The sequence below is a fragment of the Pseudonaja textilis genome, chromosome 3 (assembly GCF_049901715.1).
Source record: "Pseudonaja textilis isolate UNSWEBS1 chromosome 3, rPseTex1.2, whole genome shotgun sequence".
NCBI classification, from domain to species: domain Eukaryota; kingdom Metazoa; phylum Chordata; class Lepidosauria; order Squamata; family Elapidae; genus Pseudonaja; species Pseudonaja textilis.
Genome location: NC_141992.1, coordinates 69,896,134 through 69,921,710, shown reverse-complemented (window position 1 = coordinate 69,921,710; position 25,577 = coordinate 69,896,134). Strand labels below are relative to the sequence as shown.

General features: G+C 35.6%; 1 protein-coding gene across 4 annotated transcripts in view; it reads left to right on the top strand.

Annotated features, from left to right (window-relative positions):
* ZZZ3 (zinc finger ZZ-type containing 3) overlaps positions 1-25,577 on the top strand; it is a 50,992-nt gene that overhangs the window by 18,129 nt on the left and 7,286 nt on the right. For 3 of the 4 annotated variants that reach the window (XM_087930051.1, XM_026700197.2, XM_026700198.2), the window contains exons 3-9: positions 7,912-9,449; positions 18,984-19,122; positions 19,894-20,041; positions 20,120-20,235; positions 21,623-21,697; positions 21,853-21,954; positions 23,464-23,559. In XM_087930051.1, the coding sequence (XP_087786177.1) occupies positions 7,963-9,449; positions 18,984-19,122; positions 19,894-20,041; positions 20,120-20,235; positions 21,623-21,697; positions 21,853-21,954; positions 23,464-23,559 (2,163 nt within the window). In that variant the 5' untranslated portion in view covers positions 7,912-7,962. The remainder of the gene's footprint in view (positions 1-7,911; positions 9,450-18,983; positions 19,123-19,893; positions 20,042-20,119; positions 20,236-21,622; positions 21,698-21,852; positions 21,955-23,463; positions 23,560-25,577) is intronic. The other variant, XM_026700199.2, reaches the window with a different exon arrangement.

The window sequence follows — 25,577 nt, the reverse complement described above, 5'->3', positions numbered from 1 at the left end:
GTACTACAAATAGGAATTGAGTGAAATGGTAGATTCAGACATAGGGATGAAAACTTGTGCATGGGCAACTTTTAAGTAATACTCAAATAGCAGACCTAGGCATCTTACAGCCTATGGGCTGCATCTAGCTCACATGCAGTCCCAGTTCGACCAGTGGCATTAGTTGGGGTGAGGGTGGAGAGGTGGGGCAGCAGGTCAGCTTGACTTTGGGGGCAGGGCAGCAGCAGTGGGGGCAGGGCGGCAATGACCCTCCACAATGGTCCCAGCTTTTTATGTGTCCCCCTGGGCAAATTAATTGCCCACTCCTTCCCTGTAGGATAATGTAGGGGAGAGAACTTTACAGCAGAGAGTGCAATCCTCTCTAAGAGGTCAAAGGGAAATGGAGCAGGAAATAGGAAATAACAGCTCCTCCATGAGCAGGATGGAAATGTGTTTATAAAGCACCTCTTATCTGAAAAATTGGATAACAGAGCAGAGCCTGATTTGCAGACATAGAAGACCCCTCCCTACTCCTGTGATGTTAAAGAAATAGACTATGTTAGTTCTCGCTCCCACTCATTTTGAAATTACGCCAATAGTCAAGCCTCAACCTTGACCTCTACCCCCACACCCACTCAATAATGGGAAAGAAAACAAAGGCATAAGATAACAGACAAAAGAAAAACCGAATTCCAGCCACAATAGAGCCTATAAGCTTCTATAGCATTAAAATAATTTCTGTATCTAGTTTTTTTTTTTAATGTGACCAGATGGACCTCTCTAAGAACCCCATTGGGCTCACTGCCATCAGATATGCTTCAGACAAACAGAAAAAATGGCAGCTGGATTGCTGAGAAATTAAGGAGGAAATCCAGGAATAACTGAACCAAGTACATTTGTTTCAGGCAACAATGACCTTAATAAAAATTGAAAGAAACATTTCTCTCCTTAGCTTCTGATTTATGGTTGCAATTTACAAAGAATAATTAAGAATATCAAGGAGGAAAGATTTGCTGAAGAGTGTGTTTATTTCTCAAGATATAGATAACATTTTTTCAAATATTGTAGGATAAGATCTTTATAACCAACACACACACTAAATAAATTAATCTGATGATTGTATCTGAAATGTTTTGTGTGCTCAATTATTCTCAGAGCTTTTGGGGCAAGAAAGTGGCATTATTTATTTTATCTTCATACAAGTTACAGGAATCCTATCTTTTTCATACACTGATTAAGGAGTAGCACACCTAGGTAAAGGTTATCTACCAGAAAGGTAGATGTTGGTAACAGTAATTATGAAATAGATATATCAATGTAGGCAGGGAAATGGGCCAAGGTGTGTAAAACCCAGAGGAAATTGTTGAGATCATCCAACTTCTATGGAATCAGCATTGCTGCTATAGTTCCGTAACCAAATTTGTGAGTCTTGCATATCCTTTAGTTGCCTGGTTAAATTAAACATAATTAAAAGCACTGTGGAAGCTCCACAAGAGTCAAAACACAGTCCACAAAATCATCTTTAGGAAGTCTTTTAAAAGGCATTAGAGGGTGATTGCACTTTGGGCATACTACTGTGCCTTAGTGATGTTAAACTTGCAAAACGCTCTTGAAAAGGAAAATTCATTAATTTTTTTAAACATTTCTTCAGCAGCAGTGTCAATAAACAGGATGCATAGTGTGCGTCATGCTTTAAAAAAGCATTGGGCTATAGACATTATTATTGGCATGGCATATCCCAATCTTCACTACTTGACTGATATTGAGATTATTTTGATAAATTATATATATGGGAATTCCTTTTAAATATCTGTTTCCATTATTTATATATTTACTGTTTAAGTTTTCCACATCAAATAGGAACAAATGCATGCTTGCTTGCATCCTTATAATTTTAAAAAACGGGGAGAGAAGAAAGTGAAAAGTAAAGTATTAAGCTCAAGAAACAGTTCAGTAACAAAATTTTCTTATTTATCTTGCAATAACTGTGGAATTACCTCTAAAAATTGTGTGATTTGCCTTTTTATTTAAATTCTGTTGACAACTTCATTTTTTTTCTATAATATTTCTGAACAGCTATATAGTTTCAATATTCTACAGGAAGTAGATTTGTATAAACTTGGCAGCAACTATTTATAATTGTTTATTTCCCCATCCCCTGCCTTTTGCACCCACTATTTACACTTCCTCTATGCTTCTTATATATTAGAGGATAAGGTTAATTTAAAAGATATACATACCGGTAACTGTTCAGAGGATTATCATTACTTGTCTAAACAAGGTAGTCCTTGTTTAGTGACTACAATTCAACCTGCAACATTGCCATTCAGTGAAGTAATTTCTAAGTTAAACCATACCTCTGCCTTTGTTTTACAGATCAGCAAAGATCTTAAATGCAAGGAATGGTCACAAAGTTATTTTTTATTATTACTACTATCACCACTATATTCATGTCAGGAGCACCAAAGCTTGATTGAATGGTGACACCACCACCATTTAGAGTTCCTTTCATGTCCCCATTAGGTTGCCCACTAAAATGCTACCCATCTATCTACTTATGGTTGCCCACTTTTGAACTGCTAGGTCAGCAGGAGCATGTGACGGGAGCTCACCCCTCTCACCCTAATTTTATGTGCCCTCACACTTCTTTTTATTCCTGCAAAAGGTACCTGTCTCGGGCAGTCACTAAACAAAGACTATCTGTATTGGTTCACAGAAGTACCACCTTTCTTAATGAATTTGAATTTTGCAAAAGTTAAAAAAATATATTTAAAAATGGAATTAAAAGGACATCAAAATAATTCCTTTCAATTAAAATTTAGTTTTAGCTGGAAAATAAAATGGGGCATGAATATAGAATACACTGATTCCCCTTACCTAATATCTCCTAGAAGTTCAGGACTTTAATATCCTGTCTAGCAGGGCCTGGCTTGGAAAACATTGAAAATTATCTTGAAAAAAAGCTGTTTCTTGGGAGTTTAATCATTTAGTAATGCCTAAACTGGCTCTTTCTCTCTCCCTTAATGTTCTTCCTATGTACCTTCATCTGCTTTTGTTCCCCACTTCTTTTCCTTTCCTAATGCTGTTACTTCTCACACCATGTCCATCCCATTTTATTGTTTATATTTCTAATTTTCTAATTATTTCTTGTAGAAGGCAGTATTGGAATGTATGTATTGTATATATAATTTTCTTGTCTGGACAAGCCTCTACAGTTTTCTTGGCAAGGTTTTTCAGTGGTTTGCCATTGGCCCTTTCCTGGGGCTGAAAGTGCTGGCCCAAGGTCACTCTCTCTCTAAGGCGGGATTAGAACTCACTTTCCTCCTTTTCTCACCTTATGTCTTAACCACTACACAAAACTGGCTTTCATGTCTATATATGTGTGGTTAGATATGTAAGAGAGAATGGCTGATATATATACAGAGGAGATCAATTACTTCTATAAAAGGGATAATGTTGTGGCCAATTTATTAATTATTCATTTTTATTGGGTTCTTGGTTTTTGATCTTGCTTCTCTTCCCATATGCATTTTTTACCAGTCTAGGTAACATAATCAGTGCACGGAGGAATGGAGCTTGTTGGCAGTTAATATGTGATAGACTATCCTAACAATTTTGATTAGTTTATTGTTTCTTCCTTGATTGGTCTTGTTTATCAAGTGCTGGTTCCTGCTTATCTAAATATTGATTGATAGGTAAGCTTATTGTGGAATATCTCAATCCTTGACCTTTGGTTGTTTTCTGTCAAACAGTTTGTGCTTGGACCTTTTCTCAATGTGCTTGTTAGCAGCTGAACAACAATACATGTATTTAAGCTTTATAATTTTATAAAGCTGTAGCTTAGTTTCACAAAGAAGCTCCAATTTCTATCACTGATTACTCTGGAGATAGCCTGCAGATACCATAGAGATTCTACTCCTGGATTGTCTAGGGAACTAACACTGGCTGCATAGAGCTGATGCCACTGTTGGGAACTAAAACAATTAATGACTGCCTGCATCATTTTATGTTGCATTTTCTTATGTAAAGATAATTGGAAACTTGTTAATCGGACAACTGGTTTTGAGCAGCTAAATTAACTAATTAAGAAAATCACGATATTAGCATCACAGACAAGTGTATGTACAGTTAGATATGCATTCTCTCTCCCTCCCTCTCCCTCTCTGTCTCTCTCTCTCTCTCTCTCTCATTCACCATACTCTCTCAGTTCCATTTAGTATTTAGTATTCATTAAACTGGCACATTAGTAATTGATTTTAGTTTTAGCTAACACTTTTTTCTGGGCTATCCTTTATTTAAAAAATCTTAGGCATTCTATTTTATCAACAGGAAATAATACAAGCTTTGGAAAGTATTTCAAAAAGAGAATCGAAGCAGAGACAACCACTAGTTCTGTCTTTTGTATAATGTTAGTGGACTTGAGTACAAATCTTTAATAATGCTTTTATTATCAGCCATTATCAACTGGGGAATACGGATTATTGCTCATTTTTGCTTGAAACTGATATGTTATTCATATCTTGCTGTCACAAACTCTGTTAGTTTTTCTGTCTTCGCCCTTGAGGTACATCTGGTTGAAATACACAAATACTGTGAAATAACATTTTATTTTGTGGCCAGAAATAATTGTAAAATCAAGAACCAAGCAGAGTCAGAATTGATTAAATTCTCCATTTACTCATCTGAGAGTTTCCCCATTTCTATTCCATATTACCTTTTTAAAAAGTTCTGTAACATATCTTCTGTCCAATTTTTTTGGCAATTCTTTTGATATTTTAAAAATTGGCTTAGGCTATCTTATGTAAATGGTACTCCATTTTATTAGAAAACAATACAAAATGATATGTCGATTTTGGAGACATTATTGTTCATAGTAAATTATTGAATATCAATAGTTTAAATAAATAAAATCAGTATTATATTTTATATCACTCTTGAATTTCCTGGAAAATCTTCATCAAAAATAAAATAAAAGACCATTTCAGTTTAGCAAAAATTAAATTCTTTTATCTGTATATCTTTTTTAAAAGATGAGATGATCATAAAGTGAATCATTACTGGAGTATATACTTGAATACGTATAAACTAAGATCATAAAAATACTTTTCAAATAATCTTAGGGAAAATTCTTGAATTCTTGTTCAGTAACTTTCAGTGATTGTGTTCTAACTATATAGGAGGAGCTGTGAGATACATATTCAGACAGGAAAATAAGTACAGGTAGTCCTTGAGTTATGAATGTAATGGAGCCTGCCAATTACATTCATACTTGATGATTCGTTGAAGTGAATCACTTAAAATGAACATGAAAACTTGCTTTTGCCCATGCATTCACTAATCGAATGTGTGGGTCGTTAAGTCCACGAAGTATCTCAGGGTAGGGAAGGCTATGGGGAGGGGGCCTAGTGCTTCCGACAACCCAAGGCCTCCCGCAACCCACTGAGAGATCCCATACTCCTTCCCACCCTTTGGGGTCCCAAGCTGTTTGGGCCTTTCCTACCCAACCAGTCATCAACCACTAACTTACTTTTGGTGCCACGTTTCAGAACCCCACCCTGGCCACACTTGTCTCCTGTGCGGCCTTGGCTTCCAGAGCCCTTGTCCAGCCAAATGGAGAAGCAATAGGCTGGCCTTTCATTCTCTGCTGAGCCCCAGCCTCTTTCACAAATGGGTATGGCCCTGCCCTGCCACTTGCTAGAGTGCAGAACCTGCCCAAATTTCACAAATTGCGCTACTGTGGAGCTAGAGATCTTGGTGCGCACCCCCACACTCCATGGAGTTTGCTATATAGTATCAGCAGTCCTTCTTTTCCCTTTTCTGTTTTGAAAGATAAACTTCTTATAGAGATAAGATTAAAATCTATTAAAAAGAAAAACATTACAATGTATGATCTATATTAAAATAATATTAAGAGAAAAGATCATTTAGCTATCCAATTTCAAATGTAGGAAAAGATTCCAGATAAATGAAGATAAAAAAGAATATAATATCTAATGCTTTGCCCCCGTAAATCACAAGATGGTGCTAGCACAATAATAGCACGACACGATTTAGATTCCCAAATAATATATATATATATATTTTAAAAAAACCTGTAACTGCAGTATAAGATACTTTCTGTAGTCCAGACTTGATTTAGTAATTAAAGTTACAGGTTGATTGCCAAATTTTCATAAATTTATAAAGTGACAATATTAACTGACATCCACAGTGCACAACAATTAAACTTAACACAGTTTTTATATAACTCTTGACTTGTTCTTCAGAGATTGTGGAATCCAGTTCCCTTTCTGCTCCAGTTGTAATCCGGAAATTCTGCTTTTCCAGAAAATTAATTAAAGGCTTGAGAATGTTGATAACTCTATTGCTTTCCAATCCTTGTAAGACTTTTTTGCCAGTTTTCTTTCAAGAGTTTTCTCTGCAGTCTACCCCACCAAAAAAACAAAGTTTTTTTCCTATCTGGGATAAGTGTGATTGGAGAATTTGATGTAGTATGTGACACAGATCATGTCACATACATAATTAATTCAAACTCATGTGCTAGTTGTTTCTCATTTAAGTTGGTTGACTGTCAAAATTGCATTTCACAATAAAACCTGAAGTCTTTAGTTATGTTTTGAGTTTATTTGGTTATTTAGATATTTCTTCCTCTCATATAAAACACCGGAGCCTGCTTTCAAAAATGTTCTTGTTGAACTGATCTTTCTGAAAAGAATCATTTAAAAACAAAATTGTGTTCCTTTTATCTGCAAGGAATTTAATTAAATTTAATTCCTTTTCCTCGACTTTTTTGCTATTGTTTTTCTTTGTCTCTTAGAGATAGGTACAGTCCAATTTTACATTTTGTTAAATGCTGCAAGTACTGACCCCATTACAGAAATATTATGCATTTTAAATTTCCACTAGCCTGTCTTTTTCATTAAAAAGTGGAAAACAATTTTAAATATGCTTTTTAAAAAATTTCTGACTGCTTTCCCAGTTCCAGCTTTATTTGTGCCTGATCAGCAAAACCCCACAAATTTAGTATCCAGTAAGTATAATACATATCTTCTATTTTAGTTCCAAAGTGCTTAAAATTCTTACTGGTGAATTGATAATAATCTGATCCATTATATTCAATGTGTTTATACTAGTTTCCTCTTACAGTTTGTGAAAAAAAACTCTCTACTGCAGTATTTGTTAATTAAAATCATAGTACCAGTGATAATTGCTTTTAATTTTGTTCATAAATCATATTTCTCTTCAAGATCTGTGTTTTTCATAAATATGTAAAGCAATTTTTGTTTATTAAAAAGAATAGTACTGATAAAGTATAACTGAAAATAAAAAAATACAAATACAATTATTGACTAACATGATCTGTATAAATAACCTTTAGTCAATATAAAATTGGATTAGACAAATCAATCCCAGATTAATATGAAACCTTTCACCTTGTCTTTTTCAGAATAAGATTAATTAAAATATTGATGGCTATCATTGTTACATTAACAATGCATTGCTGAAAATTAGATGAGGATTTATCCTTTCATTTTAGTCTATCAGACCTTTGAGATTTCCAGATTTTAATGTTTTAGAATGTATAAATTATTGATATCATAGCTTGACAGGACATTGCACCATTTCTTAAATGCAATTGTACTGGGTTATTCAATGATAGCAGAATTTTTTTATCTTTTATTTCAGAACTACCATATAGAAATCATGACTTACTATGAAATATATTGCCAGATGTTGCTTCCGCAGCTAAACTATTATCTATAAATATAAGTGCTAAACATAGAACTTTTTAGTACTGCAAAACTATATATGATGTGTCATGTTATCGGAATAGGGAAACTATTATGCTAGATAGAAGTGCAGTTATACTGTACAGTTACTATATGATTTCTATAATGCTTTTCTCATTGTTTTGTTCACTTTTCTTTGAAGGTTTTCGAATGAGTGGATCATGAGGAACATACTTTAGGGACTTGCCATAGTATGGCTGCTTCTCGATCTACTCGTGTTACAAGATCAACAGTGGGGTTAAATGGTTTGGATGAAAACTTTTGTGGCCGAACGTTAAGAAACCGTAGCATAGCTCATCCAGAGGAGGTTCCTTCTCTTCCACAAGTAAGATCAAGATCACCAAAGAAGAAATCAGAATCTCTGCAAACACAGAAGGGAAATAGTAATGGGAAAGCTAATGATGTCAAGCAGCAGAGTTCTAAAGAATCATGGGTAAGCCCTAGAAAGAGAGGCCTCTCAACTTCAGAAAAGGATAATTCTGAGAAACAAATTGGAGAAAATTGTGAGAAGAAACAAGTGGAACCTCTTTCACCAGTTTTAAAGCGTAAGCGTTGTTTACGTTCAGAGCCGCAACATAGTTCAGAAGAAGTGCTACCTTCTAAAACAGGTAAAGATCGGTTGGAACATAAAAATTCAGTATCAGACAATGTCACGGTCAATCCAGGGCCTAAACGAGCTTGCCGATGTCTTATTTTGGACGATAGTGATAAAAGGGAGGTTAAAAAGGTAACTGTTTGTGCAGAAAAATTAAATCATTCTTCAGTAACCGAAGAACTCACAACTTGTCAGTCTGTCAATGGGGTTAATGGGAATGGTTCAAGTGCTACAAAGTGTGGTGACTGTCAACTGGATGGAGCCAGTGCACAGAATAATGCTGATTCCTGTTCATCTGAGGAAAAAAGTATAGCAAAAAATGGAAATACATCATTTTTTCATAGCAGAAATAAGGAGGACAGTTTTATAGACCACAGTGTGCCTTGCACAAATTCACAAGAACAGTTAACCTGTGAGGACCATAAACAAGTAAAGGACTGTTTATCTGAGGAAACTGTTAACCAGATACATGAGTCAGGTACGGGTACGGGGTCCTTTTATGAAACCCAGTCATCTTTGCTAAGGGATTCTGAAGAGGAAGTAGATGTGGTAGGTTATAGCACTGCCACAAAAGAGCAATCTGAAAACACCAACAGCAACCTGGAAAGTTACGATAATGCAACTGCTTCAAATGAACCTGAACCACCGGTTTTGGACTGTGTTTCGGCTCCAATTTCATCAACATCAGAATCTCAAGAACATAGATACACCTTGAGAACATCACCATGGAGGGCAGGCTCAACAAAAAATAGCCCTATTAAACATAACTCTCCATGTAAAGAGAATGGACAGTTTGAGGAGAACAGTCATACTGTCCCTGAAAAGAATGTAGAATCAAGTGTTACCAATATCAATGGATCTTGTGCAAACACAGAAATTGCTCCAAGTGAAAGGGAAAGTTACTGTGATTCCAGAGAACACCCAAAGGAAGGACTAAGTAAATCAACTTCAGAAAATAGACTTGTTACTCCACCCCTGCCATCTGCCAAAGAAAGTGCCAGTCTTCATTCTGTAGAAGAAGAGGAAGAAGAACCTGATGTGTATTACTTTGAATCAGATCATGTGGCATTGAAACACAACAAAGAGTATGTGTAAATATGGTTACCATGGATTCTGCTTTTTTTTTTTTGTTAATCAGATTTCTAGTTTTCAAAATTTCTAGGACTAATTTTTTAAAACTGCATTTTTATAAGACATCTAAATTTTATCTAGTGCAAAGTAGCAATTTTAAATCTATCATCATAGTTAAGGAGCTTTATGTGAATCTGGTTTAATATAAATTTTGTAGCAGGAAATTCTTTTTAAATGGCACTTTCCTGTTTGGAGATTTATTTGGAAATAGACTTTGTACACCACAAGTTTCATTTTAACATTTTAGTGGTTTTTTATTTAATATAGAAACATATTTTAGAAACCCATCTATTATCTTACACATTTATTTGATTAATAAAATCTTTCAATTTGTGAATTAGGAGTAATGTAGATCAGCTGTACAAATATAATGTCCTATTGATAGGTGCAGACCGGAAAGCATTGATTATTAAATTGAGCTCATTCTTGCTCCAATTTTGTTATTTGGTGCACAGGCTCGAGATCAGTAATGCAGATAGGTATATGAAGTTGGTCTAGAAGGAAAATTATTTTTTCTTAATTAGTTAACCTCTGTAAAAGATATTGAAGTGACAGGAGTTCAACCTTTTCTACTTCCTAATTCTTTTATTGAAAAAAACAAATTAGTAACACTCTTGCTCACCTTGATGCCACTGTGTTAGTAACTGTGTTAGTAACAAGTGAATGTGGCTATTAACACTCACACTCATCTTTGGGACTACTTTGTATGGTAGGAAAGGCAAAATGATTTTTAGAATTTATGATTGTACTAGTTTAATTCTGCAGTTTACATATGTAATCCAAGACCATGTTTATTTAGCAAGAAACAAGTTTATATTGAATTCTGTAATTCAGATATGTTTAAAGTTATAATTATTCTTATATAAGTGTTACTACTATTGAGCAGTTTACAAGATTTTAAATAGATAAGGCAACGGTTATCAGCTGAGAGATCCACTCACCAGAGGGCTGGTGAGTGATTGATTTTAAAAGCAAAAATTCATTTTGACACTTAAATTGAACCAAACATCCTAAAAAGTCATGCTATCAAATCACTTTTTGCCTTTCGGGCTGTACATTTGGTTGAAAATTTGTGCATTTTGTCTTGGCTTTGAAAAGGAAAGATGCAGATTGTTTTTATATTTAGAACAATATCATTTAGGAAAGTCTCAGTATTATTTCAAAAACGTGTTTTATATAAAATATATGTTTTTATATTGCATATTGATTTTATCTTTTAAAGTCTGAAACATTTTTGGCTTGTGATTTTAACCCAACATATTCAGTAGATTTTTAAAAAATTTATGATGGTTTGAATTTATAGTTTAAGTTATGTTCAATCAAGTTTAAGTTAAGATTTAGTTAACCACTTGGTGAAAACCATGTACTGCTTTTATTTCCAAGTGAAAGACTGCTTTTTTTGTATCAGTACTATTTTAATAGATAATAGATAATGTTGATCAACTGCATGAATAACTCTTTTCTAAAAAGAAATTCATGATTTAGTCAAGCAATTTCATTTGGCGCTTGCTGAACCGGCAACTAAAATTGAAGAGTGGTTTCAATTTGAAAAGCTGCCTTGGACTTGCATAGATTGATTATTATATTATTTGAATATATTTTCAGCACACTTGAAAGCAGATGAGTGTTTATTGTTCATAGGTACAAGAATATCACAGCTGTGACTGATTTGCAGAAAACTGTTAAATGCTTGAGAAGAAAAAAAATAGTTCTTTCAATGACCAAATCAACAAACCATCTAATTTCTGATCCTTGAGAAGAACATAGATGAAAAATTGTATGAAAACTGCAATTATTGGTAAATGTCAACAGCATTGATTTGATACTACATTTTCTTTTCAGGATAATTTCATATATGCAATTTCTTTTTCTCCCCCACCCTATCCTGGAAAATCTTCTCTGGAATTACTTCTGTAGGCCAGAAATCATTTTTAATTTCATAAACTAATTAAAATTATTTCATGGGAATTCATTAAAATTAGGTGCCTGACTACATTACCACATACGGCCTAATCGCTATGAGGAATTGTATTCTGTTGCTTTTTCCTATTTGCTGCAGATATGTCTCAATTCCTTTTCCAGTGTTGTATTTACACCATATTAAGTTTATATCACATTTCTAACTTTGAATTAGTCTGTTTGAGATAAATTATAGTGTCAAATTGGCACAGCTGTGCAGTGCATTGGTTTTTATTTTTTTTCTAAAACAATTTAGGGAAGAGGAAGATAAAAGAAATTAAAAGCCTATAAATCAGGGTTACAGAATCAAGGACATTATCATTCTGTTTACCTGATCATGATTAACTGCATTTATTTAGTATTCTAGCTTATCATGCCCAAGCAAGTTGGAATCATAGATCAGTTTTTGCTTTGAAGTTTTGAATAAACCAGAAGCCTGTGTCTATATATAAGGCAAAATAAACTATAAACATAACCATCTGAGTTTGATTAGTTGCTTAGGCTGGCAGGTACAGAGAAGACAGGATGATCAAATAGTGTACACAAGAGTCTTGCTTCTTCATGATAAGCCATGCTTCTGAAAAAAATATGAGCTGTGCATGTGCACTCTATGTGTCTACTGGTTAACTTTTGATCTCTATAACCTTTTCATTTAGCCACTCTTGGGTTAGGTTTTGCTGTAGTTTGGATTTTAGCAGATTTTATCTGGATTTTTAAAATTTACCAGATAACCCAATGACTATGTGCTCATACGTAATTTCACAGCCGAATATGCAAGAATAATTCTCAGGGAAATTAAATACTGATATTTCCTTTAGGAAATGGACTGTATCTTGCCTATAATTCAGCAATTTTACACTACAAGTAGTTTTTGGCTTATGAGCAGTCGCTTACGACAATTCAAAATTATGATGGACTTCCCAAGAACTACTTATGACCTGGTTTTGATGTTTTGACCACCACCCTTATCACCTGCAGCCACGTGATTGTATTTTGGCTGTTTTACAACTGGCCTAGTGTGTGGCTGTTTGCAGCCTCCTGTAGTCACATGACCATGGTTTTTCTTAATATCTTTTTATTATTTTGTAAGCCACTCAGTCACTTCAGCAGTGAGATGGGTAGCATATAAAATAAATAAATTTGCAAGCTTTTTTTGCAGTTGGTGCTTCTGATTTCTGGCAAAAAAAAGCCTGTTGCCTAAAATTTGCTTAATAACTGTGGCATTCGCTTAACAACCACAATATTTCTTTAATGACCACCACAAAAACTCGTAAAATGAAGTGTGGTCAAATGGCAACCTGTTTAGTGACCAGCATGACTTACATCTGTAATTGTAGACTTGATTTTAGTCATAAATGGAGGACTACCTGCATATGCTATGTAAACAGCTGTTGCATGAGGGTCCACACCATTTATAGTAACAGTTAGCAGTTCTTTTTTAAAAAGTATTGTGAAAAAATATCCATTTGAACAGATGAAGATAAATTGGTGCACTGCAATTTCTTTGGATTCCAACTTCTATAAACTGAAACTAATAAAGGAGTATGAAATTGTAGATGAAAACTTGGCACATGTGACTTATGTCTTTACTCTAGAGTATGGCAGTGTGTGGCGATATGTGTTCTGGGATTAATTTCTTGCCTCAGTGTTTGGGGATGATGAGAGTTCAACAATGCTTGAGGTGCCACAGTTTGTCCACACTTTGTTTAGAATTACCAGAGAGGTGGGTGTTTTTGTTTTTGTTTTACATCTTTTAAATTGTAATTCAGCATTAGAATAAACTCATACATTTTGGTCATATACTATATTCCATTTTGAATCATAATATCTTTTCTGATTTCTAGGGAATTTTGTCTGAGAAAAATACAGTAGCTAGAAAAAGTCAACGTTTGTTATTTAAATAAGGAAAGGTTCACTATAGATCTGACTTAGATTTCAAAGTAATATTACGAAGAAATACAAGTGCTCTTTTTTCTAGTTTACTATTAGCATTCTTTTCAGGATTTCTATTTTGTTATCACAGACAGAAAATTAAAATAATAGAGAACATAGTTGGAAGAGAAATCTGATAACAGATATTGGGCATCGGCAGCTTGGCACATTATTTGAATATTTACATGAGTCAAGAGTGTCAGTTAATTGAGAAAAGAACTTTACCTGGGAAAATAAAATATTGTGTTTCCTCAAAAATAAGACTGGGTCTTACTTTAACTTTTGCTCCAAAAGACACATTAGGGCTTATTTTTCAGTGAGGGCTTATTTTGGAGGAAATACGGTACTAAATGAATCCGTCTGGCTCAGGGGTCTGTAAATTTAAACACTTAAAGAGCCATTTGGACCCGTTTCTCATAGAAAAGAAAACACCAGGAGCCAATAATTTAACAATTGGTGTGACTAGGTGGGTGTGACCAACTCAACATCACTCACTCCCACTCAGTCACCTCCTGTTCTGTAATATGGAGTGAGTCTCCATCCCCCGCCATCACTCTTCTCAGGCCAGGCAAGGAGTGATGGAGAGGGGAGGGGCCAGCCAGTGGTGGGATCATCTGACAGAGCTGCAACAGAGGCCCGAAAGAGCCATAGGTCTAGCTGATTATCTTAACTGGGTCTTAATTTTTGGGTAGGGTTTATACTATGAACATCCTGAAAAATCATACTAAGGCGTATTTTCTGATTGGGTATTATTTTCAGGGAAACATGTTAAAAACATTCAATACTGCCCTTAGTGTAGCTTAGGGTTTGTTTTTTATATTTTGTGTATCGTTTTACTATGTAGCTTGATTATATTTTAAGTTTGTGTTATATCTGAATTGCAGAATTTTGTTCCATATTGCAGAAGAAAAATAATTATATGAATAAAGATAATGCCTGAAACCTACATGAGCAGAGCAACTATTATTCTGAGCAATCCTGGAAAAAAAAAGATTTGGCTGTCTGCAAACAGTTTGAAAACCCTAAAAAAACAACAGTTTTCTAAAGCAAACCAAAGGCTCATGTGGGATCAAATGCACTTTTCAAAATCATTTTCACAATGTGTGCTCTACTTTATAGTTTATATTTATTTTTATTTGGATTGCTTCTCTAAGATACTTACATTTTTAAATTAAGTGTTTTTTTGGTTTTTAAATTTTAGTATAAAGGTTTATAATGTCATTGTGCAATATGCAGTGAAACGTGTAATACCTTTAATTAGTTGCATGAAAAAGTTTGAGTAATCCGCTGTATATATTTCTATGAATTCCTAAATGAATGGAAGTTAGCATAACCTTCATTCTTTTTTGTCAAACATAGATTGAGCATGATATCTTTCTGTAAATTTGAATATGCGTGTACTATTTAAATGTCAAATTTACAGATGTTAAGATAACGAAGCAGTGAATAAAACTGGTGTAGAAGTTTGGGTGTTCTTTCAGTTGATTCATTGCTCTTTTTTAATTGTGAAATTCTTAATAAAGCCCCAAAGGATGATTAGCCTTCAATTAGCTTTGTGAAGAAGTTCCATAGGTGAGAAAATATTCTGATTTTACAACTGCTCAGATTGTGATAGTTTTGTCTTTTTGCAACAATAAGGAGCCTCTTTCTGCTTCAGTAACTGTCAAGCATTGGAAATGAAGATACTCTTACAAAGCAGAAAAAGACTATTTAAAGAAATCCAATCTTAAACTGAGCAATTCCAATGCAAAAGCATGGCTAAGAAATGCAAGTTATTTGGAATTGCTGAGACAAGATCTGGGTGACAAAAAACTCTGTTAAAACCATCCCCAGATTTACAAAACAGTTCACTGCAGGTCTTCAAAAAATTGATTTGTTAACATTGATAATATATGTAACTTAACGATGTTAACAGATTGTGATGCAGTTATTTTGACAGTTCAGAGTGTAAAAATAATAATTAGATATTGTTACCTTAAGTTACTTTCCAATGTCAGAACAAATAGGGTAAAGACAAATCCAATCAGTGTCAGGAAGTGGCTTGGATTTTATTTGTTTGTTTGTAACATTTATTGGCTACCCATTTTACCTTAAGGTAACTTGGCAGTGAACAAAATATCTATGCACTATAACAATGTGGAAAGAAAGATTTTCAAAAGAAATCAAACATACTGCTTTTTGCAGTTTGTCACTGAACAGTTATTATTGTTAGGTTATGTGATGAGCTGATGTCTATGCCTGAAAATTCTTGTGTTAATGCATAATTTTTATTGAATATCCTGTTTGATAACTTCAGTTTTAGTAATATGAAATTTCTGTTTTAAGTTCCACAATATTTTTTCTGATCAATTAGACATTATCCGATTTATTAATTTCTGAGTAGAATTCATTATCTCAGGCTATTTACTTTAATAATAAGTTTGTGTTCATCTGTGTACCTATAAATCTGATAAAGAATTGAAAAATAATTTTATGCAAAAAATTTAAAATATAACATTCTGATGATAGCAGCACTGGAACTTCTATGTGATATAAAGTATTTCTTCATCATAAGGCACTTGCTCTAATCTACCATAAAAGCCCTGTAATTTATAATCAGTTCAAAATTGTGCATATTTTATTCTCAGGTTTTGTCTTAAAATGTAACTCTCTATTGTGATTTGTTTTGAGAATATAAAAAGGTAATGGTTTCCCCTGTCCAGTCGTGTGTGACTCAAGGGGACAGTGCTCATCTCAGTTTCTTAGTCGAAGCCAGCATTGTCCAAAGATACTTCCATGGTCATAGGCCCAGCACGATTATACACCAAGCATACAACCTTCAATTGCAGTAAGGAAATTCTGCCATGCATTCAGTTAAGGTATCAGTCAACAAAACCAAGATGTTCATGATTTCAGGTTGCTGTGTTTCCCTGAAAATAGGTCTTATTTTCTTTTGGGCTTGAAAATAAGCACTTGGGCTTATTTTTGGGGAAGTCTTTTTTTTTAAAGTGCAGGAGGTGGCAAATACAGCGGCTGACGGGAGTGGGAGCACAGTTACCACTGGCCCCACCCCCTCCATCCCACTATCTGCTTGCCCATGGCTGCAATGGGCTAAGCTCTCGGCATGCCTCAGCCTCCTTGGTGCAGTGCAAATACCATTAATTCGGAGTGGGAAGGCAGAAGTGGGGAGGAAGGCAATCGGGACGTGTTGCCTGGCTCACAGGAGGCTTGTGGGAAACTTGTGCAGTGCCACTGGCAGGAGGCAGAGGCAAGGGGGAAGACACATAATCCAGAAGTGCTGCACATCCCTGGCTCGCGGGATGCTTGTGCAGCTCCAGTGGTAGCAGGCGGAGGCAGAGACAGGATCTCCTGTCTCCTCCCCCTGTGCCTCTGCCTCCATCTGCTGCTGGTGGTGCCACACAAGTCTCCCATGAGCCAGGCGGCCACACAGCACGTCCAGATCACCTCTCTATTCCCACCCCCCTCCGATGCCTCTGCCTCTGCGCTCACTCATAACTATCTGCTCTGCACCCAGGGGTCGGCGGGACATGTCCATCCTCCCCGGGCTTATTTTTGGGGTAGGGCTTATATTAGGTCCACCCCAAAAATCAGGCTATGGCTTGTTTTCAGAATAAGTCTCATTTTCGGGGAAACGGTACAAATCAATTTTATGTTATATGTGATTGTCAAGAATATGACTTGTTGCTTAAATTATACTCATATTGCTGATACAGTCACTGATTCTAAACACTTCATGTATCTGGTTCTTCATTTTACAAACGCAGACTGCTCTACTTCTAAACAACTAAAGAAATCAGTATATCCATTTATAATTAAAGTAGCATCATACTATGTTTATTAAGAGCCTCGGTGGTGCAGTGGTTAGAGTGCAGTACTGCAGGCTATTTCTGCTGCAGCCAGCTGCCTGCAATTTGGCAGATTGAATCTCACCAGGCTCAAGGTTGATTCAGCCTTCCATCCTTCTGAGGTGGGTAAAATGAGGATCCAAATTGTTGGGGGCAATATGCTGACTCTGTAAACTGTTTAGAGAGAGCTCTAAAGCACTGTAAAGCGGTATATAAGTCTAAGTGCTATTGTTGTTGCTATTTGTTGCAACATATGTACAATAGTGCCATGAGACCCAAATAATTTACATGACAGTTTACATGTATTTCCAGTTTTTCTTCTTTAGGACAGTATTTATTGTATTTATGTATGAAAGACAGGAAGAAGCTGAAAGAAGTATAAGCCTTTGAAAGACATTGAAAACATTCACTGTAATGTTGATTTTTATAAAGGATTCCCACAAATATTTATTAAATGTAAGAGAATCCCTAAACTCTTTAATATAACTTCACTGCCATCCAGAAACAAGATGTTTGGGTATAGAGCTCGAAATACATTTATTAATATTTTATGTAACTGGAAGTTGAGCTAAAATTACTGTGGGGTCCTTGGTAGTCTTTGAGCTTAGTTGTTCCCTTGCAAATGTTTCATTACCTAACTAGATAACATCATCAATGCCAGAAGGGAGTGGGATTTGTAAATATTTACAAGAGAATAACCAAGCTCAGAGATCACCAAGGACTTCAAAGTTTAAGCCTGAACTACAAGTACTCTCTTCTATTGCTAAAATTACTTTATTGACTGAGCATTAGAATGTTGTCTGCAATAATTATTTCAGTAGTCTCTAGAATTAAATATTTGATTGACTTGACCCAATTACATGTTTTATATTAATTTATAGAGACATCTTTCTAACTATGCACTTACACAATATTCTTTCTCCAAAGAAGCTTGCTTTCGTTGCCATCTTTTAGGAAATAGTGGTATATTGAAATAATATATTCAGCTTCAAAATATTAAGCAATTTGTTTCTTTATTATTGAGTACTTGCATTTGGGCAATATTTTGCACAAGCAAAATTTGGGTTGATCTTAAAAAGTTTTCATTCTTCACATACCTCTGGGTTAATTTATCTAGTTAATTTACTTCCCAGGTATTTAAAATGATGCCAACATCGGAGTGTAATGTAGTTTAATACTCCTCCCCCAACTTGGTCCTCTCTAGTTGTTTATGAATTATAATGTTCACCCTGTTTTTTTATATTGGAGTTATAACCAAACCTTCAGAGATGATATATGTATTTCATTCTTCAAGCATTTTTAGAAGGCATGCAATGAAGTTTAAAATCATCTTAAGCAATATTTATAAATGTATTAGTTGCACTTTTCTGTTGTGTAAATATCAAACTGATACTGATTCAGAATATTGGAGTCATTTGATGGCAGCAGGTGTTTTGGTGGTACAGTATAGGTAGCTAGAAGCTTAATCTGAAGTTACAAAAAGCTTATTCTGTGCAGCATCTAGTTTTTTGTATCTGCAACATTTGTTGATTTTCAAAAATGTTGCTTGCACTACTATTGTTGAATATTAAAAGAATTTCTGACTTTAAAAAAATACTTGTAATATTCATGGTTCTGTTAATATTTTTTGCTTGAGTCTATCAGATAAATGTGCTGGGTGCTAAGGTTTTATTTTTGCTTTCATTTCTACTCCCAGTTTGGTTTGTTTGTGCACAGAAGTCTATAGTGAGCTGTTTCCCTTTATCTCTGTAGTTATCAGAGACTGTTACAAACGATTGCAGTACTCGAGGCTCAGCGCACTCAAGCAGTCCAAGATCTTGAGAGTTTAGGCAGACATCAGAGAGAAGCACTGAAAGATCCCATTGGATTTGTGGAAAGTCTCCAGAAGAAGGTATAACAATGGGAATCTTCTCATAAGTGATGTTTGAGGACTCTCCTGCAGTTAGTGAGACTCAATAGTAATAGTAGGAGAGTTGGTGATCTCTGCTGAGGACCCCTTGAATCTATTGTTCTAAAATCATTTCTCCAAAGCTGTGTTTATTTAAAATTGAATTAGTCATTTGTTCATAAAATTGGATGAATAATGGTGGCAACAATTTTTTTCTGCCTTCAGTATTTTTTGTATTCAGTATTGCACCAATGTTCTTGCTTCATTACATTACTGGGAACTAACAGCTAAATATGTCATTGGTCATTTTATCAGTTTATTGATTTTGTGACCGTATTTTATTAAAGAACAATAATAAAGCAAATGTACTTAAAGGGATATACTTAAAGGGATAAATGTACTTAAAGGGATATATATATATATATTGAACATTGTTCAGCTTTAGGTTTTTTGTTTCTATTTTTTGGTCTCTGTGTAACCGCTCAGGATATAATTGTTCAAAAACTTAAAGTGAACAAATAATTTAATGAAAAAAGTCAACAAATGGTGAGGAAATTTTAAGCATCTGTGTATAACAATTTTAATTAAGCCATCATTTTATGTACTGTGCTTTTATTACTCTTAGAAGAATTCCTTAAATGTGTTGCAGTATAGTAATACAGAGCTCGAGATCCAGCATTGCCTTAACATTGGTTCAAGTATATGTAACCTTATATCATATTACTTGATGATTTCTCTGTGTAAATTTTTCACCTTTTTTTTTTCACCTGTCAGGTTGATGTAGGGCTTCCATTTCCACAAAGAGTTGTCAAGCTGCCAGAGATATCCTGGGACCAATATACCACAAGCCTTGGGAATTTTGAAAGAGAATTCAGAAACCGAAAGCGTAACAGTAGACGAGCCAAGCTTATTTTTGATAAAGGTAAGTATAAAATGATGGTGCTTTATAGAAGAAAAGTCAACTGCACTATATTAATTCTTTTTTTTTTTTTTTTTGTAGGTTTACCTACAAGACCAAAAAGCCCTTTGGATACAAGAAAGGATGGAGAGGCTACTTCATACTCCGTTTTGCCTTTCAGTGATTGTCCAGAAGCTTCAATGAACAACCGTCCACAAGTAAATATGAACAGAACTAAAGTAATGCCCATATTTTCCAAAGAAGCTCTTTGAAAAGTGTAGATAATTTATTTGAAAGAATTGTAGACTTTGCCTTTTGATTAAATTATTCTTAAACATCAGACGAATGCTACAATGCCTTATTCACTTTTCAAAGCCACAATATCCACTTCCCATTAGGTCAGTAGATGATGGTTAGGTCAATATATAATTTATGGACTATAAGAAGCACTGGAAATAAGACGTACCTTGGTTTAGAGGAGGAAAACAAGAAAAAAATAGTTTTTTGCCTCCATGCATCCCATTTTTGCCCTCCCCAGCATCCAGAAGCACTCTGCAGATCAAAAACAAGTCCAGTTTTCAGCCACCCCAGGATCCAGAAGCACTCTGCCAGCCACAAACGTGTCCATTTTTGGCCTACCAAGCCTTTCGCGTGTCCCATTTTTGCCCTCCCCGGCGCCCTGAAGCACTCAACATGGGCATATTTTTGGCCTCCGGACACTTCCCCAGATCCCGTTTTCGGCTTCCCGAGCATCCAGAAGCACTCTGGAGGCCAAAAACGTGCCCGTATTCCTGTTTTCTGCCTCCCGGTGTTTTTGGCCAGGAGAGTGCTTCTGGGTGCATGGGAGGGCAAAAATGGGATGTGTGGAGGGTTTGGGAGGCCAAAAATGGGCCCGTATTCGCTCTATGAGACACACAGACATTTCCACCCACTTTTTTTTTGGGGGGGGGGGGGAGAAAGTGCATCTTATAGTCTGAAAAATACGATATGCTTTTATCTCTGCATGGTCTTTAGTTTTGTTAGTGAATTACCAGTTACTGTTTGCAGGTCTGCTGTTCTTCCTTTTTTGGTCAGTAAATGAAGCCAGGTTTTTCTGCTTGAAAGGCAAGGAATGCAACCATCTAGTAATTTACCATTCTCTGCTCAGTAGTACAAACCAGACAGTATTTTCCTTCAGAATGTGCTATTTTGGTTAAGGTGTCAGACTGAGACTAGAAAACCTCAATCTAATCAACTTTGTGGTCATTGCTCAGCTATGAAGTTTATGTGTAACTTGACTCTATAGTAGTGAATGAGGACCAAAGACTAAAAATCTCTCCATATCAGAAACGGAGGCCAAAAAGTATTTTGGGGGGAGGGGGGAAACAGCTGGTGGTTGGCTGTTACCAGTTTGGTTATGATTAATAGTAATTGATGAAGAGCAAAGAGTTGCTAGTTCAGCTCCAGTAGAAAGAATGGGTTTTGTGGTTGCTATCAGTAGAATTTTTAGTTTTGATATACTGTGGTGCAATTATTTTGGTAACCCTATGATAACCCTTTTTATTTGACTGAAATTCAGTTATGCATATTTTCTAAATTCCTTTCTTGTTATGTACTGTATTTCAGCAGATGATAAGGGGGCGACTTTGTGATGAGACCAAACCTGAATCTTTTAATCAGCTGTGGACAGTAGAAGAACAGGTAATGTAATAACTGTAATTTTAAAGTGAGATTATCCTATAGTATTAATCTTGTTTTTCTATTTTGTCTCTATTCCTCTTTCCTAAAGAGGACTAGATATTTTTTTTTGTGAAAAATCAAATTGTATTCACAATTATCATTGTTCATCATTACAGAAAAAACTTGAACAATTACTTTTGAAGTATCCTCCAGAGGAAGTAGAATCTCGGCGATGGCAAAAAATTGCGGATGAGTTGGGTAATAGAACTGCAAAGCAGGTAATGAACTGCATTATTGTTAATTTTTAGCCAACTAATAAATAGTTTCTTTTATTTGGTAAAACAGATTTTTAAAACAATTTTTTAAAATTGTGTTTGTTCTAAGTGAATGTAGTTAAAATACAATAGATGGCTTTCCATATATGTCATTCCCCTCATTTCACCTCCAACGCCTGAGATAAAAGCCAATGGTTTTTACTGCCTTTCTGAAGGCCAACAAGGTTGGGCCAAGTCACTTACATATCAGGTGTGGAGGTAGGGATCATTCTACAAGGCAGATGCCAAAATGTGAAAGACATATCTCCTGGGTCCCAATCAAATGCCATTGTTTTAAAGAAGTGTGCCTGCCTCTTAGAATGTGTGGGGCAGGCAGATATCATTGGGTAGAGGCAGTTCTGCAAATACAGTCATGTTTATAGATGGTATCCAGCACCTTGAACATCCAAAAGCTTAAAGGAAGCCAATTTACCTAGCTACATAATGATGTTACATGGGCATATGCCCATAACTACCCAGGGTGCTGCATTTTTTGCCCATCCGTTGGCTTCCAGATGGCTTTCAAGGACAATCCAGGTATAGCACATATAAGGCAGGAAGTGACTAGGGCAAAGGGATCCAGATATATCTTGCATACAAGACAAATTTGTGCAAATATCTTTCTGCCACAGCTGCCACCTGCTCTTCAAGCAAGAACTGAGGGTCCGAGAGGATCCTAAATTTGTGCAATAAGTCTGAGCAGGGGAGTTCAACCCTAAAGCTAAAATAGAAAGTTTCCCATTCTGGGATCCAATATCCAAAACCACCCAGTTTGGCAGAGTTGAGTCAAAGACTTTTCCGATCCTGATCTCCACAACTTCCAAATACTGGGACAGAACCTTGACAGCCTCAATTGATTGGCTGAAGGACAGAGATACATGGTCCCATGCTGACAAATAACCTTCCTTAATAGCCTCATTAAATCTTAAAAAGAAAAATGAATTAGTGAAATAAGGATATGTATTTTTTTAAAAGGTGAATATCCAATCTATATCAAGAGACATTGCTTCATAAGGGAGAGCTTTTGTAACTTATGCCATCCTGTTGTTCCGTAGTAGACTCCTTTGCTAAGGTTATCTCGGGGGTAGTGCTACAGAACTGAGAACATTTTGTGATGTGTGATTGGTTGGGAAATAGCATATATTAAATAAATATTTTTAATATCTCTTAGTTCAGATTACATTCTAAGTTTGCAAAAGGCACTTTTATTCTAAATACACCAAGAAAAAGTGACTTTATTCTAATTGAAAAAAAATTTTAATGAAAAAATTGATGAGAGATTAAAGATGAGAGTGGAGAGTCTTATGAGTGGAATCGAGTGCATTGCTCTTATCTTTTCATAATATAGAAAACAGTTTGGTAGCAGGAGGAGTCACTCATATTTTTTTAAATTAAGTCTTCGTGTACATTTAGTGTTTGAGAATTATATCTTTATATATTTTCTAATAGTTTCCCCCCTCCCCCTTTCTTTAGGTTGCCAGCAGAGTGCAGAAATATTTCATAAAACTGACTAAAGCTGGTATTCCAGTTCCAGGAAGAACACCAAACTTGTATTTATACTCTAAAAAGGTAAATCACAAGACTTTGGATTAATTTTTGAGACTTCCTTCAGTCCATAATAAGAGCCATTGCTCATGAAACCATCCAGTGATGCAAACAAAAAATAATAATTTCTTTTTTTAGTGACAGTTAATGTGATAACTGGGTTTCCAAAGAAAAAATAAAATAAAAAAATGCCTCTTTGCCGAGCCCATTTTATTTAGCTCTATATTCTCATCATATATTCCTTTTCTTTCTTTCCATTTGCTGGTATAAGGGGGTAGGGTTTCAGGCTCACTACATTCTTAAAGTTGGAGGAGTGGTTAGATAGTGAGGATTGTTTTGGCTAGGTGACTTTCCTTCCCACTGTCCCTCCCGAGTCCTGGAGGTGAAGATTGAAGATACCAGGCAAGGTTGATTTAATTCTATTGAGGAATGTAATTTTTGTAGGTTATTTCTAATTTGCAATATTGTATGATGTAATTCTGGTTTGTGTCAAGTCCAGAATTACAACAGACTTTGCCGATTTGATGCTTACCTAAATAAAAGAAATTTGTTTTGGAAGAGGGACTTTGCTGATTTCTTTTTGAATGGGTTTCATCACTTGGAAACCTGACATTATTCTGTATCTCTACAACCTAATCCCGAGTAGGGATTGCTATTCAGAGTCTTGAGCCCTGGCTGTTTACACGGAGCATTGGACAATAGCAAAGACTCAGGGAAGATGGCAGAAGGGTAGAAACCAGGGGTTTCCCTATGCCTTTATTGCTATGCTTAGAATTGCCTCCATGCTAAGTGTAAAGTCTTTAAAAACTCAAAGTGGCCTGCCAGTTTGGCGTTGTGGCTCCTCTGGAGGACTAGTGTGTGGTGGGATTCTGGGATGTAGAGTTTTGTCCCCTTCCACGCTAGGTCATCTCTTTTTTTCAAGATGTGTTGATTGTCCCGGAACCAGGGGTCTGCTAGTAGTTCGCTTTTGAGTTTTGTTGGTTAGGTCACTTGTGGATTGGTCTTGCCAGTCACGGCGTTGTCGTCTGCTGGTTACTTGGGCAGCTATTTGGGCTGGAGGGATGATGGCATTTATGATCTCCCATTCGCATTTGTACTGGGGCATACGGGAGAGGGCATCAGCCAGAAAGTTCCTCCCCGCAGGATGTGTTTGCTTCTAAAAGCTTGATAGTGAATGTTTTGCATGGCCTTGATCCAAATAATTGTGGGTTCTTGCTATCTAATTGGGCAAGCATATGAAAGGAAGTAGCTTCTTATCAGGTTTCTGTAAATACATCTACAGAGCCTGATTAATCTTAAGATTGCCATCAGGAGTTTTTTTTAATGCTACCATGAAACTTAAGTCCATATATTCCTTTGTTCTGAAGTATCCTTGTTTTTTTAATATTGAAAGTAATGGGAATTTCTCAGCACTTTTGCCATCTGAGTGCAGATGAGATGTAATTATACCTCATTCCAAGTGACAGAACTCCTTTGTGAAAGCAACTATCCATCTGTACTACAGATATCTATCTATGTGATTTTTCTTGATCTCAAATTTCCATAAATATGTAAGATCTCTCGGAGTTAGACATTTGAGTGACTTCCAGATTCTTAGCAATAGCTATACTTGCGAGGAAACTTTGGAAGTTCCTGGAGTAGGTGACCCTCATTTATGGGCAGTAATTGTTTTGACTACCATCTTGCTCTCCTGTTGTAATCAATTGCTAAACCTGATTTGGAGATATATTTCTAGGAGAGGATTCAGAGCAGAGGGAGAGGTATTTATGAGACTGTGGGCTAGATTTTCTTTCTAAAAGAAGCTACACTCTTCATCTGGTTGCTTCATTAAATCAACCCATATATTTTTACCACAATCATTCTTCCTACAATTATTTTCTTGCATTTTCTCTCCAGCAATTAGTTATGAGCTATATGCAGATTCAACACTCTACAGGAAAGCGAAGGCAAATTTCTTGTGTGCCCGTGTATGACTAATTGTGCAGACTTTTCTTTAAAATGCACATGTTTTACAGGATGTTAGCAGAACAGTAGCTGTATGC